The 16,308-nt window shown below is 39.9% G+C and overlaps 1 protein-coding gene across 2 annotated transcripts in view; it reads left to right on the top strand.

The window, feature by feature from the left end:
• Positions 1-3,871: 3,871 nt before the first annotated feature.
• Positions 3,872-16,308, top strand: part of TMEM86A (transmembrane protein 86A) — a 41,267-nt gene continuing 28,830 nt past the window's right edge. For both annotated transcript variants that reach the window (XR_005557600.1, XM_039350782.1), the window contains exon 1: positions 3,872-4,004. Coding sequence is in view for 1 of the 2 variants with exons in the window: in XM_039350782.1 (XP_039206716.1) it covers positions 3,984-4,004 (21 nt within the window). In the remaining variant the exon portion in view is untranslated. The remainder of the gene's footprint in view (positions 4,005-16,308) is intronic.

Raw genomic sequence — 16,308 nt, 5'->3', positions numbered from 1 at the left:
CCCATGTGCGACGTGCGTGCACAGCCCCCATGCGTGGCACGCATGTGCGGCGGCGCCCCCGTGCGCGGCGCGCGTGTGCGGCGGTGCCCCCATGCACGGCGCCGCAAAAAATGGCGGATCGCCACCTTTGGCGACCCCCGAAAAATGGTCGATCGACCCCAAATGGGGTCGCGACCCATAGGTTGAGAACCGCTGGTTTATGCAATAAGCTAATCCAGTAAATTGCATTTGTGTAAGACATTAAGCTTTCAAAAGTAACCAAGTTTAACCTTATATATAAATTACAAATATAACTGCTAGAATTTTACCTCAACTGAATTGTGTGACATGAACATAGCCACCGAGTTAAAAGGAAGACCAAGCAAACTGGAATATTAGTAGCTCACGCTGCAGAATTCCAAATGGTGCTACAAATGAAGGCCAATGGACAGGCCCAAAGGTTTGGAGTGAACTACTGTAGATTTAGTTTTAAAAGTAATCATCATTGAATTATAATTGGAAGCTTTTTCATGTACACATGAGTGGATATAAAAACACCAGTTCATTCAAGACAAGTAAGGTAATCCAAAGACCTATTTGTTTTTGATTCTAAGATGAGACAGGAATGATCCCTACTGAAACTTTCCTTCCTTCCTTCCTCCCTCCCTCCCTCCCATATGGAAAGGTTGGTACAATATACCCTTGCAGCAAGTAGTATTTTTGCAGGCATTATGTAGCTCGTACTTCAATCACCTCTCTCAACCCAAATCTCCATTCCCATTCACTGCTGGAGCTTGCTGGCTGAGCTTTACTATTCATGGCCTGCAACCGAAGGCTTGAGGTAGTTTAAACCCTTATGCAAGTCCAGGCACTCTTCCTCCTTATAACCCACCCAAAAGCTCCTCTGGTAACAACTGTTGAAAATGTGTGCCATTTGGAGATAGGAAATGCATCCAAAATGGTGGGTTAACCTTAAAACATCCCCTTAAACTCAATAATGACAGAAAAATCTCAGGTTTGCCCATGTGTTATGATGTGGCATCACCCACTTTGCATCATTACCACGCCCATATCAGCTTTTGCCTGACACAGAAGGTAAACTTTAGCCTCGATCCTTCAAAAGATTTCCCAATCTAATTAAATCTGACCCGAGCAAGATGGGAATTGTAGTCTAACATGCCTCAAGGACACCCAGTTGGGAGAAACGTTTCTTAAAGTTCCATGCAAAATAAGAGAACCAAATAAGAATAGTAAATTATTTGTTTTCTTCTGTTTCCATCCAAAATAAGAATAAAGGTCAAACTACTATATGGTTCTCTATTGCTATATTGGCGATGCTGCCAGCTTTAATAGAAGGGAAGCTATTTTGCCCAAGGGGATCAGAGCCCTTTGTCTAGTCCTATGAATTAGGAGTAAAGCCAGTACTGAAGTTTGCGTATATTTGAATAAATGAAGATGTAAACTTACTGGGCCAATTCATTTTTTTGTACGCTACCAAGCTTATAATAGGATTTCCTTTGCTACTTGTTTGGTTGTCTTTGTGTAAGGGGCCCCATTTTAGCAGCATCTCTCTAGGATGTCTCAATCATACATAATAAATAGGGAGGTTAACACACCCATTAAATATTTAGATAATATGGCTGATAGGAATAGTAACCTTAGCTCCAAATGAACTCAGAGTTGTTTGGGGCTAGAGTTAACTCCCTTAGGGTTAATTGTCTGGAGTAACTAATTATAGAGTTCATACCTTCCTGATTACACGGTTCAGACTTGTGCAAACAGAATCAATAATGCAGATGAGCTCCCATATATCGGCATTTACAGTTTGGTCCTATAAATCAGAGGGGTGCAAGTTGGGGGTGCTTTTGCTCAATCTAAAAGGGCAAATGTGGCCTTAGAGATTTTCAAATTTGTCTGCAGACCCCTGGTCTTCCCCTCCCAACCTCAGATACTGCACAGCTGCTTCACCTGTCAGTCTCAAATTTAGATGCGGTTTTTCAATCTATTATCTTCGATAGCACTTCCTGCTTCTCTTTCCCAAGCTATGTCCATTTCTTTTTTTTCCTGCTCCAATCATTCCCTTCCTTCATTGTGTCGGATCTTCATATTACCCTTTTGTTTGTTTGTTTCTTCCTTGACTTGATCTGGCTTGTAGCTTTTTTTTTTCTTTTGTACACGTGTATCTGCTCTGTCTTGTTTCAGTTATCCTGAAAATGTTTGTTTGGGGGGCAGGGAATGCACATTTCAGAGAGAGAGGGAGAACCATCCAGGTTCACTCTCTAGTATTTTTCCCTGTTGGATAGCAGAAATGACTTAACTTTTTGTTGGTAGATTGGATTGCAAATTGGATCCTGTTTGTAGTAGATTTGTGGCTTTTTCAGTGGCAGACTAGCTGACTAATAAAGAATGGATAGACTTAATAAATAAATAATAATAAAATAATGGAATGTTTGGCTATGTCAGTACAACCTTCTGGCTTTTTCAATACCTGGAGCTTGCAGCATCATGATCATGGGGATGGGGTGAGGTCTAGAAATCACTGGTTGAAGGGTGGACTAGAGTTGCCTTGCCTCCTTTCTGACACTTAAAATGTAAATCCCTGATTTCCATGTATGTAATGGAAGAAGACAGAGGGGGAAAAAATGAATACCATGAATGCTATTTCCACGGCCTACGTAAGGAAACTGTAGGTTTATATCCATGTAGGGAATGCAAGGGCATGATTACTTTCAATGTTTATCATTTAGTTATCTGTTAAATTTCAGTTAATATTAGTTTTATGTGATTGTTCACTTTGGGAAACTAGCCTAGATCAGACATGTCAAATACAAGGCCCGGGGGCCGGATGCGGCCCGCAAAGTGGTTTCATGTGGCCCGCGAAGCCATCCTGGAAACAGTGAGGGAACAGCCCCTGTTGCCTTGGCTCAGGCCTGCCGGGAGCCAATGTACAATTTTGTGGTGGCCATCTATGCTGAAACACATTCAGTCTTAGCTTCACAAGGCTGTCTGGAAACAGCGAGGAACCAGCCCCTGCCACATTGGCCCCACTCCCTGGGTGCGTGCATGCACCCTTGATGCGAATGATGTAGAGCTGACCACGCCCACCCAATAAACCACACCCACCCCATACACGCCCACCCTGGCCACACCTGGGTCCCCTGAGGGCAACCACAATGCTGATGCAGCCTCAATGAAATTGAGTTTGACACCCCTGGCCTAGATGCATTACTCAGTAGTCAATATGTCTGTCAACCTGCCTTAATCTACACAGCGTTGCTGTACATGTCTATTTACAAGTGTACCTCGGTGTCTTACAGTGGGATTACTTAGAGATAAACAGATATTGGACTGAAACCTTGGTAGCTACTATTGTCCCTGCAGTCTCCACTGAGTGTTGTACAACTTCCAGTATGTATTCGAGTGAAAAAAAAAAAAAAAAGCTGCAGCCTGCATACTCTTTTTTTTTTCTTTTTGGTTCTTCTGTTGACTCCGATAAAGACGACCGTAGCTGAAGATGTTTCATTTCTTGTGAGCCACAGTGACAGCTAACCTTGTTCTTAAATCAAGCAAACGCTATCAAGGAAAGGGCGATGAAAAACATTTAGACCCGCAAAAAAAAGAAAATAGAAACTGGCGATCGGCGCAATTATATATGCTTGTTGAGAAGAGGTCAACATCTTTTAGGGGAAAGCAGTTTTTAGCTTGGGACAACTCCCTGCTCCCCTTACAATACGCATTGGGACGGGTCTACTCACCAGCGAGTGAAGCCCTTCGTAGGAGGAGAGCGGGGTGGAGACGTATTAGCTGCAGGACCGCCCCCCTCTGCACATTCGCTCCGAGCATTATGACGTCACGGCGTTCTTTAAAAAGCACGGAGAAAACAATCGGCATTGAGAAAAATAGATGCCCTCTGATCTTATTAAAAGCGGGAGCGGCAGCCCGCAGTTAGAGCGAGCTCTATAAGCAAGCGTGAAGAGCTGCCTACAGAAGCCTCCTCGGCAAACATGGTGTCCCCGGTGACCGTGGTGAGTTCAGTCCGTTGTTTCTGTTTTGTTTTGGCAAGAGGAAAAGTCAGGACAAAAAAAAAAAAAAAATCAGATAGTATCATCAGACGGAAAGGAGCTGCGGTATCTGCAAGGCGACTTTATGATCCCCGCAGGAGTCTTGATAGATAACAACAGACCAGAGTCACAATAAATAGAGTCACTATGAAGCAGTAAGACTGCCTCCAATATGTTTGCTGTTAATTAGACTCCGGGGTTTCTCCTAGTCTAGTGCGTACTCGCTCTGTTTTCAGCTTTTGTTCTTTCTTTCCTTTCCTACCCCCCCCCCCACCCCGCCCTCCCCCGGCTTTGTTAGAAAGAAAATGTGGCATGCCAAATGTGGCTTTTCTTAATTCCCCCCCCCCCCAAAGCATCTGAAAGCTCGATTGGATGAAAACATTAAACACGTGACAAGAAAGCGTGACTTTGTTGATTTCATTCCTTGGATCTCATCGGTTGGGGGTAGGCAACCGGGTAGATGTTGAGGAGGGTGGAACGGAGGAAGAAAGAGGTTCCATAGTTAATCTTCCTTTAATGTCTCCCCACCTCCCCCCCCCGGCTTTGGAAGAGAATTAACTGCAGTGATATTTGGTGGTTTTGCTTGCTAACGCTGTGGTCTGCCCTCAGGCTGGCCTATAGTAGAACGTGAGCCGTATACACGAAAATTCTCGATCACTAGTTTGATGCTGCCTTGCTGAAGATCGGGGAATTCCTGTGAGAGAAATCGGCCACAGCATAGCATAAGTTCTGTTTCTTATTTTCCTTTGTGCTCTCTCCTCCCAAACCCCAACCCATTAGATTGCCAATAACAAACAAACAAACAAACGGAAGAGCAACAAGAGGTCAACAATTGCTCTTCTGCGGGCAGAATAATGGAAATTAAGTAGATTTAAATTTAGGATTTAAATTAGGATGAGCCAATTGGATTAAGCTATTGGCCTAGAAACCAGGAGGTTGTGAGTTCTAGGCGTGTTTTTGGGCCAGTCACTCACTCTCAGCCCAAGCCACCTCACAGGGTTGTTGTTGTCGGGAAAAGAGAAGGAGGAAGGAGTTTTAGGCATGTCCATTGCCTTGTAAAGTAATAAAGGGGAGATAAAAATCAAATCAAATAAGTAAATAAATAATTGTGTCCCCTGCAGGTATTGAAGGAAAATACTGGCCAGACTTGTAACAGTTTTACATTTTGTGAATGAGACTTGAATTTGGTTCTGGGGTCAACCATGAAGCTCCTTGGATTCTGCTTTGCAAACTATTAGAAGGATAATATAGGTTTTCCTTAGGAAATCTTTTCTAGACTCCCTGCAGGAGCAGAATAATAAATGCATGCCATTTTTTGTCAATCTGTATAGCAATGCAGTTTGTTCACTTTTATCACGCAATGGGGTGGAGAATTCTGAATGACATTGTAACTATATGGGTCATGAACTAACAGCAGTAATAGGCTAATTTGTGATTGATGTCTTTTAAATAGTTCCCTGTATCATGCTTTGATTGGGATTAACTCATTTATTTCTTGTTTTTCTGCTTTAGAGATTGTTCATATTAGCTAACAGAACTGAAAAAAGACTTGGAGCCTAAAAAGTTAAAGCATAAACCAATACTATTATTAATAATACTGATGCCAACTAATAATTGAAAGCTTGGTGAAAGAAAGGTGTCTTTATCTAAATTAATTTATCTATCACAGAATGCTGAGATAAGGGACCTGAAAGCCAAAAATCCCTCCATTCCATGGTTTGGAAGCAACAAGGCCCTCATGCCAGAAAAATAGACCTGTGGTAGCAGAGGTCTCTTCAGAAGAGATGTCTCTGCAGATCTATCAGCTGGACAGGGCTGGTAACAGGAGAGAAATTCTCTTAGTTGCTAAGTGATTTAGGACATTAAAGTTTAATATCAGCAAATAAAATACGCCGGGTATACAATTGGCAGCCAAAGCAGATTTTTCAGTATTGTAAAGGCACTATTGGTCCCCATATCTGTTAGCAACCAGGCTGCTCGCATTGCATCAACTGTAGTTTCTGGCTGCTTTTCAAGTGCAATCCCAGGTACCATATATTGTAAATTATGCACCAGTAGAGATACTGCTTGGGAATTCAGTGATCAATTCGTTTTCCAGAACTGAGAACTTGCTGTTTCAAAGAGAGTGTAATTCCATCTAAAACAAGTTGAAGCTCAGTTCCCACATTCATTTTTCTAATTGTAACAGTTAACTGCAGTTGAGCAGACTGAAAAATAGAAGGAAAGATGTGGCAAATTCTCTTTTTCAACACATTACTTTATAGGTTTAAAGGTTGATCTTTGGGGTGACAAGTAAGTATGGGCATGAGATGTGGTGAACCTGCTTAGAGCTATCCTACAAATTATGCATTATTTTGCATCCCATAAAGAAACAAACTTCTATCTATTTGTTTTTGAGCATTGGTAAGAACTGCAAAAAAACAAAAGCTGGTTTTCTCTCATGGAAAATTTCTTCCTGAGGACTGCATTATTGTAATCTGAGTGTACAACATTACTGTACATTTTGCTTTTAGTATTTGTTGAGAAAAGGATTCCATTGTGTAGAATAGGGATCGTACTATTATATCTTGATTTGTCTGACTGATTATTGTCTACACTGACTGTCAGCAGATTTCCAGGGACTCCAACCAGAATCCTTACCTGGAGAGGCTCAGAATAAAACGTAGAAATGTTGACATCAGACAAAATCTCGGTTGATTTACATCCCTCCACTTCATCTGGGAAATATTTATGATCATCATGTAGTAGTGAAACCTGCATGGAACATGTTTCCCCATTTATATTGGGAACTGGGGGAATAAATGTATGCAGCAAGGATTTTGTGCATTTTTTATTTTCATAGTGCTGATCCATCTCTTTTTCATCAGTCAATGTAATAAAATGTCTGCATTATTTACACTAAGAGCATTATTTTACTAGTGTTCCTGGATTTATGTATTTGTCCCTGAACTGCAATGTTGTATCTGGTTATACCGTACTTTCCGGCGTATAAGATGACTTTCACAAGCGTTAAAATTGGTGCCGAAGTCAGGGGTCGTCTTATACGTCGAGTCGTCTTATACGCCAGAAATAACGGTAGTTTCCAGCATATAAGGTGACTTTCTAGGCATGCGACTCGGCGCCGAAGACGGGGATCGTCTTATACGCTGGGTTGCCTTATACGCCGGAATATACGGTATATTATATTCTCTCCCTCCCCCCCAGTACTTGATAGTATCAGAAATCTGCCACTTTTAGAGTTTTGGTAACATATCAGATTAGGAAACAGGTTCATCATCTGATCTTGAGCCACTTCTATAGTAAAATTATCCCTGTTTTTTTTTCCATTGAGCAAACATGGTTCTAGACTAAGTCTTCATGCCTTGGATAAAAAACCCAAGGAAATTGTTAAACAGTGTGTGCCTTCAGGTCAGTTTTTGACACCTGGTGATTGCCTGGACTAGTCCCTCAGTTTTCTTGGCAAGGTTTTTTTTGGAAGTGATTTGCCATTGCCCGCTTCTTACAGAGAGAGAGGGAGAGACTGACTTAGTTACCCAGCTGGCTTCCTGTCAAGGGTGGGACTAGAACTCACAGTCTTCCAGTTTCTAGCCTGGTATCTTAACCACTTCTCCAACCTGGTCCTCCGAATAAAATTAAAGAACTAAAGAAAGAAAAATAAATGTGTCTTAATCCAGATTAGACAGAATGTATTCTATTTACTCAATGGATAGACCGAGAATTTAATGGAAAGGAGAGAGCTATAAAATTATGTGAAGCAGAGTCAATTGTTTGCTTTCACTTATCTGCTAGTCAACGTCCTATCTCTTAGTCTACAAAGGTCTCTGCCACATCAAATAAATACTTTTCTTGGCTTCCTCCCATTATGCAATGCTGCTTAATGCAGCTTGCAGCCCATCTCTAGGCTCTGTTCTCTAGGAAGGGGCCAGCGGCCGAGACTACAGCAGACCTGCAGCTTCTCAGCGGCGCTCAAAGGCTGCCCAAATTTACTCTGGAATTCCGGAGTTGGAAAGCGGAGGGGCAGCGCCGCATTTGCAGGCCTGGCGGCACCTGCTGAAAAGCCTTCTGCTCCCCCCCCCTGCAGCTACCTCCTTTGGAGCTGTCCTGATTCTGACAGGCCTGCCGGCATAGGTCTGCCAGCTTCGTCCTGCAAAGCGTAGCTCACTTGGCACTGTCACATGGCAGGCCCATTGGAATTAGGGTGGCTCCGAAGGAGGTAGCTGCAGGGGGGAGGAAGCAGGAGGCTTTCCAGCAAGTGCTGCCAGGCCTGCGAACGCAGCGCTGCCCCTCCGCTTTCCAACCCTGAAATTCCAGAATAAAGTTGGGCTGCCTTTGAGCGTCCCTGACAGGCTGCAAATCGGATGTAGTATTGACTGCCAACCCCTTCCTTGGCAAGGCGAGGCTGGAGCGCTCGGCCTTTAGTCGGGGCGGGTGGGAGTGCCACTTTGCAGGATGGAGGTACTTGCAAGTCCTGCCCTAGCTATGGCAAGGAGTGGCAATTGCGTCTCTGCCCAGGGGGCGTGGAGATTTGGGGTTTTCCTTTGATTGCAAGCTGGGGTGGGCTGGCCCCTTGCTGTCTCCAGGGCGGCCCTAGGCCAAATATATACATCCTGCGGGCATGTCTATCCCCTCCTCCTTTTGTCTTCAGTGTAGCTATAACTGACTCCTTTCCCCAGGCTACACACTACACTTTTACACTTTATTTTACACCTTTTTTTTACAGTGCTTTTCAACCCATCGTAAGCATAACATCTTCCAGGTGCCGACATACCACCAGTGATATGCATACCACAGGTTGAAAAGCCCTGCTCTAGGTAACAAAGTCACAACAAAATTCTTTAAATACTCAGACACTATTTCTAAGGTGCTACCTGACAAGTTGTCTTACTACCAATGGTTGCTCTAGGAAGGAAGACTTTCAGAAGGTAAAAGAAAGGAATACCTACAACCTTGTTTAACACCATGCTTTTATATAGTAAGATGTTCCCTCAAATCCTTAATGCATGGCAATACTCCTACAGTAAATTTTCCACACAGTATGTTTACTTTTTTTTTTTAAGGACAACGTGAAGAAACTAGATAAGAAATACTGGTCTGCTTTGCAGGAGAGTCATGCATTCTCCCTGTTGAAATGAACATACTATTACTGGTTATCTTGCAAGGTGGGAAAAAAATTAGAGTCTCCCCATCACCATACTGCTTTTTGCAACAAGTGCATAACTGTAACTAGTTTGGTCTAGTGGTTAATATGCAGGCATAGGAGTCTAGTCTAGTCCTGCCTTAGGCAGAGAAATCAACTGAGTGAGACATGATCTCTCACTTCTAGGAAGAATGTAATCATAACAAATCATGTTTCAAAAATGTTGCCAAGAAAATTTCATGAAAGTCCATGTCCTGTCCATATAATCACCCGAAGTCAGGATTGACACGACTGTACACAGACACATAATTGTGATAACATTAGTATAACATGCCATTAAAAAAAAAACGTTTAGAAACTACAAAAAACATTTCAAACAAATCTGTTAGAAATAGTGCAAATACCATTCTTTATTCATATGAAAAGAGGTTAATGAGGAATCATGCTTTGTAGGCAGAGCTAGAATATCCTGTACTGAAGAGAGATGGAAGTATTTCTCATGTAAAGTATGCCATCCCAGGAGATTGGGGTATTCTCATTCCTAAACTTCACTACCATATGCTGTGGATGATTTATTTCTGCTATAGGTAACAACCGTGCTTAACAACATTGCTCCTTAGTATTCCAGGCATATCTCACAAGCATTAACACAGTCCTGTAAGACAGACAAATAGAATAGATTGAGGTTGAAGCCAGGAGAAATAATGGAACCCCAGGAGCTCTTGCTATTAGCTTATGACTGAAGTTGGCAACGTGAAGGCAATGTACTGCCTGCCATCCCTTTTGCTCCACTTAATTATAACAATAAAATCCAAAGTAATTAACTTTAGCAATAACATTACAATGAATTGTTTTAATTAGAAATACACAAAAAGCAGCTTACATAGTGCAAAGACAGTACAAACTCCCCACACTAATGGAGTGGGAAGGCTCTTAGAAAATAGCATTGGTAAATGGGTGCAGCCTTGGTCTTTGTCTGGAAGTGTGGTGACCCGTTCAGCTCTGGAACAGAAAGAAAATAGGAAAGGTAGATCTGAGGTGGTTGACAGCATCCTGGAGTTGAGGGTTAAATGAGATGTCAGGCAGTAATTTCATCAATTTGCCTTATTGGTAATTGAATTACTGGTTGTGCACCACTTTAAATCAACCTCTTTAAATCAAGGTGTTTCCATCTCAATCATTATTTTGCACTACCTATCGGACATCAATCAAGGATCTTCCTAAGTGAGTGAAAGAGATTGAGATGATGGTCTGATCTGCTGTATAGGAACCACTTTAAGAGTCAACCACTTATTTCAGGGTTAGGATTTCTGTTAGAGCCACACCAAAAAAAGATTAAATCTTTCTCTGTGGTAGTCATAGAAATGTGGCAATCCCAGAGATTGTGTGGGGGGTTGTAAATATATTTTCATTGGTACTACAGAAGAAAAACAATGATTAAGCCTATTGTTCCAACCTTCTTGGGTTTGGCTCTTTTTTCCTTTTGATGATGAAAAATATAGTACCTGATTGCTATATATTATTTTGTCACTGTATTGTTTAAATGCAAAGCAGTGTTGAGCAATCCTGCTTTACTTATTATCAATATAATTTCAGAACTTCTCTTACTACAAGTTAAAAAGCTTGTTTGAAAAAAAAAATCCTAAATGGGGATTAATATTACCCTATCTGTAGACGTGACCCTCCCTTTATATGCTTGGGTGTGTAGAATATACTGTGCCAAATTGCAACATCTATTAACATTGTTTTTTTTAAAAAAAACCTCTAACCATATCGTATATCTTAACTCTTGAGAGAATGCTTTGAAAAGTGAGCATGGACATATTCAACCATTTTCATCATTCTGTCTCTAGATGTTTCCATTTATTTCTATTTTTTTCCTGTTCTTTGAACCTGCAAATGAAGTGGGCTGTTTTATCTGGTTTCATGAAGTTGACTGCATTCCACCAACAGACATCAATGGGCCTTCCATGTACGTTGAATGCAGTAGGTATATATTTGAACTGCTAATATGAGATTTTTGCAGATTTCAATTTCTGCTATTAGAACTACTACAAGCCCTCAGAAGTATTTGGATAACACATTTGTGTTCTTGGTTGATTCTAGCCCCAGTCTCATATGAAAGATGAGTGTTAAATTCCATTAATTTCCATGGGAAATATTTAAGACCAGCAGCAGCAGTTATTAATAAAGCTAGGCTAGGACAGATTTTGTTGTGAAAAATATAATAAGTTCTGTACTGTGTGCTTTTAAAGGATTGTATTATACTAGTTAGTGTGATTGGGATGAGCCATAAACTATTCCTACTGGCAATTACTTTGTGGATCAGAGAATTTCCCAGGAAAAAAAAAATGACAATAGTCTCATCACAGCCACTTATAGCTTGAAATGCAGTGGAAAGGCTACTGAGAAGATTTCTGGTGTCAGTTACAAGAAAACCCTGTTCTCAAGCCCAGCATTAATTATATATAGATATTACTGTTCTCTGTTAAATTAGTTTATTGGTTGTGCCATCAAGTCATTGTCCATTCTTAGTGACCACCTCTTAGATTTTCTCCATGATGATGTATCCCTGACCTGGTCCTTCATGGTACATTCATGGTTGTTATAACTGGATTCATTCACCTTGCTGATGATTGTCCTTCTCTTTCTTTCCATTTTCCCCATCATAGAACGCTCGCATAATGTGTCCGAAGCAGGATAATTTCATTTATATGTCATAGTGAGAAATTTGGGTTGATTTATATCTGCTTATATAAAGCTTGGGGGTATAATCACTAGAGATATATTAAAACTATCCACAGAGCAAGAGTAGATTAAAACGATATAATCTCAGGCAGTGCTTTTTTTGTAAAAAAAAAAAAAAAAGGTGCCGGAACTCACACACGTCATACAACCTGCCTTGCCTAGCCTACAAGGTTCCATCCCAAAAAGGTGCCGGAATCCATTTTGGGCGTTCTATGACAAAAAAAAAAAAAAAGCCCTGATCTCAGGCATATTCAGTTGTTAAAAATCATTGCAGTTTGGATTAATTGTATAAGAAGCTTAATCTCTGATGAAATTGTGTAAGAAGTTTCCTCTCTGATGAAATGGTCTAGATAGCCAATCTGAAATATATGTAGACTGTCTTTTTGGAGATTCTGAGTTTACATTATAAAAAAAACTCGCCAATTCTGACTAGGTGGATTAATGTAAGAAAAAGACTAACAAAAGGATATCTACTGGAATAATTTTTTCACAGATGTGATAAATCAGAACTGCTTTGGGAGTATTTGTAGAGCTCTATTTAGGATTCTGTCATAATTAATAGAAGTAACAAACATTTCGTATTTTAAGAGTTGACCAGAAGAAAGTAGTTTAAAAATCTTAAAAATAATAGCTTGCTGGTAGGAGAATCCCAAGTGAATCAATACTTTTGTCTGCTTCTTGTGCCAAGCTTCACTACTGATCACTGGTGGTAAATGGCTGATAGTGCTTTTGGAGGTGAAATAACATTGGCCTGGTTTACATGCTACATCATGTCATAAATCATGGATTACAAACTGCAGTGCCTGGAATCACAAGTCAAGCCAAAATCAAACCACCTTTTGATCAGTATGATGAATGAATCAAGTCAATGGGAGATGGGAGAAGTTGAGAGGGCTGTCATTGCATGTAGTCTGAAATGTTATATTGATAACTTTTAAATTCTATTTTTCTCCTGCTGCAGTTGTTGTCTTGGTTTAGCATTAAGTGCCCATTATACTCTCTTGAAAGCGTCTCATAAATCTTTAATGGGAACATCCTTATTACATCATAGGGAGAGAGATCACTTTTCAGTTGAAATGTTCTGTTTGTTTTTTGATGACTTTGTTAAAGATGCAGGACAGAAAAAAATAGACTAAAAAACTGCGTAGTAAGGAGAAAGTTACAAGGATCTTCTGTCCTGTTCTGAGAAATACTACTATGCCATGTAGCACACTGTTTTCTTTTTCATTCAGCCTTCCATATGGCCAAGTATCAGGAATTGAAATTTTCTTGGAAAAATATTACCAAGCAGCCTAGTGAAATGCCCTTGTTTACTTCCCTGTGAATAAAAAAGGAAGAAGAATCCCTCTTGTTTAGTTTTACAAGACATCTGTGTGTTCCATTTCCTTCTTAGTGGTGCTTTGTCTACAAAGATTGTGAAAAGTGTTCCTTCTACTTTTCTGGACAAGTTTATCAAATCCCCAGTGTCTTAATTTCTCATCTTAAAAGGACAAGAAAATAATATTAAGGACAGTACGAAATGTAAACCCCATCATGCCCAACTGCCTGCTACTTAGGAATAATTGAATTATTGTATAATAGGAATAATAGTTCAGTGTATATGGAAAGTTTTCAGCAGAGAGGACTCAGTGTCTTGACTAGCCACAGCAATAGCATTGGGTTATATAAACTCTGAGTAGAGCAGTGGTTCTCAACCTTTCTAATGCCGTGACCCCATAATACAGTTCCCCATGTTATGGTGATCCCCAACCACATACATCACTGGGTGCCAGGGGCATGGCCAAAGAAAAGGGGGAAAAATGGCAGACAGCCTTGTTTGGCGACCCCCGTGAAATGGTCATTCGACCCCAAATGGGGTCCCGACCCACAGGTTGAGAACCACTGGAGTAGAGAGTATGTTTGATTGTTTTTGAATGGAACTGCTGGATATTGTAGCCTCCAACACATTGAATCAGAATAGAGCTGGAAGGGACTTTGAAGCTTTTCTAGTCCAACCCCCTGCTCAAGCAGGAGATACCATTTCAGACAGGTGGCTGTCCAGTCTTTAAAAAACCTCCAGTAATGATGCACCTACATCTTCTGAATGAAAGCTGTTCCACTGGTTAATTGTTCTCACTGTTAGGAAATTTCTCCTTAATTCCAGGTTTCTTCTCTCCTTGATTAGTTTCCATCCATTGTTTCTTGTCCTGCCTCTGGTGCTTTGGAGAATAGGTTGACCCTTTCTTCTTTGTGGCAGCCGCTCAAATACTGGGATACGGCTATCATGTCACCCCCAATCCTCCTTTTCTGTAGACTAGCCATACCCAATTCCGGCAACCGTTCATATCTGGAGGATATGATCAGAACTTCAGTGATCCCATTTTAAAGTTATCCAAGTTACTATTAATTGTTCCAGGCCTTGGAAATAATAGTTTACCTTATAATTATTTTCCCCTCAATCCATTGATTATTGAGTTAAATTTTTAGTATCAGTTACAATTCAATATAATAATTATTTTAACATTTTATAATGAATATGATAGATTAGGTAAATGAACTATTTTAATTTTCCTTAATATTTTTTTACCAATTATGAATCAAGTGCTCATTTAATTTTGAATGACTCTGAATATTCTGAGAGGGACAGAATATTTTATTTCCCTTTTTTCACATCCCGCATGATTACAGTCTTTAATATACTATCAAATTCACCTGTTTAATTATGTATGAACTAAATATCCATAGGATTATATTATACATGTTGACTCTCTTCCCATTTAAATTGTTGTTTATTAAGTTCTGTAAACTTTCCTAAATATTTTAGAACTTCCTCATGGAGAAATCCAGTTTTTGACTGCATCTTTTTACATGTAATTTTTTTGATAGTTGAATAAACAAACATTAGTATTTACAAACACTTTGGAATATTTTCTCCTTTCCCAGTAATCCTTAACATTTGTCCTTCCTATAGTTGCTGTGCATTATATTAGTGCTTTCATTGAGTTGTTTACTCATCACCCTAAGATCCCCTTTCTCATTAGTCATTCTCAGTTCTGAATCTTATGCTGTTAAGATATTGCAACTTTCTGTTTCAGAACTAAACAGAAAAAATACTTATAGAAGCTGCTTGTTAAAGCTTTTGGGTAGATGTGAAATAAAAATATAATTAATATATTAAAATTTGGGTGGATACACAGTATTAAACCATATTTGATATTTGCACAAAATGCATTGTTATTTTAAAACCAGTTAAGTACAGTTTATAAATATGAGTACACTGTGGCAAAATTACTATTTCAGTTTATATCTCACATATAGTAAAATATATCTTTTGTTCTTATTTATTTATTACAATTTTTTGCTTTTCCCCACTTATGCTTGATAAAATTATCTTTTAAAAATGTAGTGCCTCTTCCTCGCCCCAAAATATTTGGAATCAAGCCTCAGATATGTGGATCAATTGTGGAACTTCCAGACAGAAAGGCATCTAGTTGGGCTGTGCTTTGTGTAGCAATTAGGAGCTTAGCTAGCTTTTGAATTAAAAGCAAACACCCCAGTGCAACTGCTTCTGAAAGAGACCATCTTTTTCTGCACTGTATTTCCCATGGGACTGTTTTGCAAATGCTATCATCACCAAAAGCATCTCCTTCTTTTTATAGCATTCTTGGAAGTGAATAGACAGATTGGAATCTTAATTGTGCTCGTTCATTCATTATGATAATTTTGCTCTTAAGGAGTAACCACTTTGCTATTCCTGTTTTATGGAGTGGAGGCCATCCTCTGTGTGTGATCTGAATGACGATGGATACTCATTGCGCAAGTCTGAGTTTAGGAAATGAATAACATTGTGCCTCCCTGTGTGGCAGAGAGAAACTGAGCATGTGCTGTATGCAGTTTTCACAAATCCCATGAACAATGAATAAGAAAAGGTTCTTTATATTCTAGGACAGGGAGGCTAATGTTTGAGGGATCAGGGTCTGCACTTCAGTTTTTCATCTTTCATTGGGCTGCAGGAAGATGTCCGGTAGTACTGTGATATCAGCAGAAGAGACAGAGCTTAAATGAGAAAAGGAAGCAAAGACTCCAGAATCTGGTGCACAAAACAATGAAAAAATTACCTATATTCTTTATTGTTTGCATATCTACACTGAAATGCCCTTAGACGTTCTACTAGGTAAGTAGAATTCTCCTGATCAATAAGAATGATCAGGGGGCTGGGCTAAAACATACGAAGAATGGTTACAGGAATTGGGTATGTCTCGTCTAATGATAAGAAGGACTAAGGGAGACATGATAGTGTTCCAATACAGTAGTGGCCAAAATTGTGGAAACCTTTTGGGAAAAGTCTACAATAGAAATGCCACCTTTGGTTAAGTTTCCACCAATTTTTCTTCTAATTTCTTT

Source organism: Crotalus tigris, unplaced genomic scaffold (genome assembly GCF_016545835.1).
Source record: "Crotalus tigris isolate CLP2741 ecotype Arizona unplaced genomic scaffold, ASM1654583v1 scf7180000018354.2857554, whole genome shotgun sequence".
Lineage (NCBI taxonomy): Eukaryota > Metazoa > Chordata > Lepidosauria > Squamata > Viperidae > Crotalus > Crotalus tigris.
This window is presented reverse-complemented; position numbering and strand designations above follow the sequence as displayed.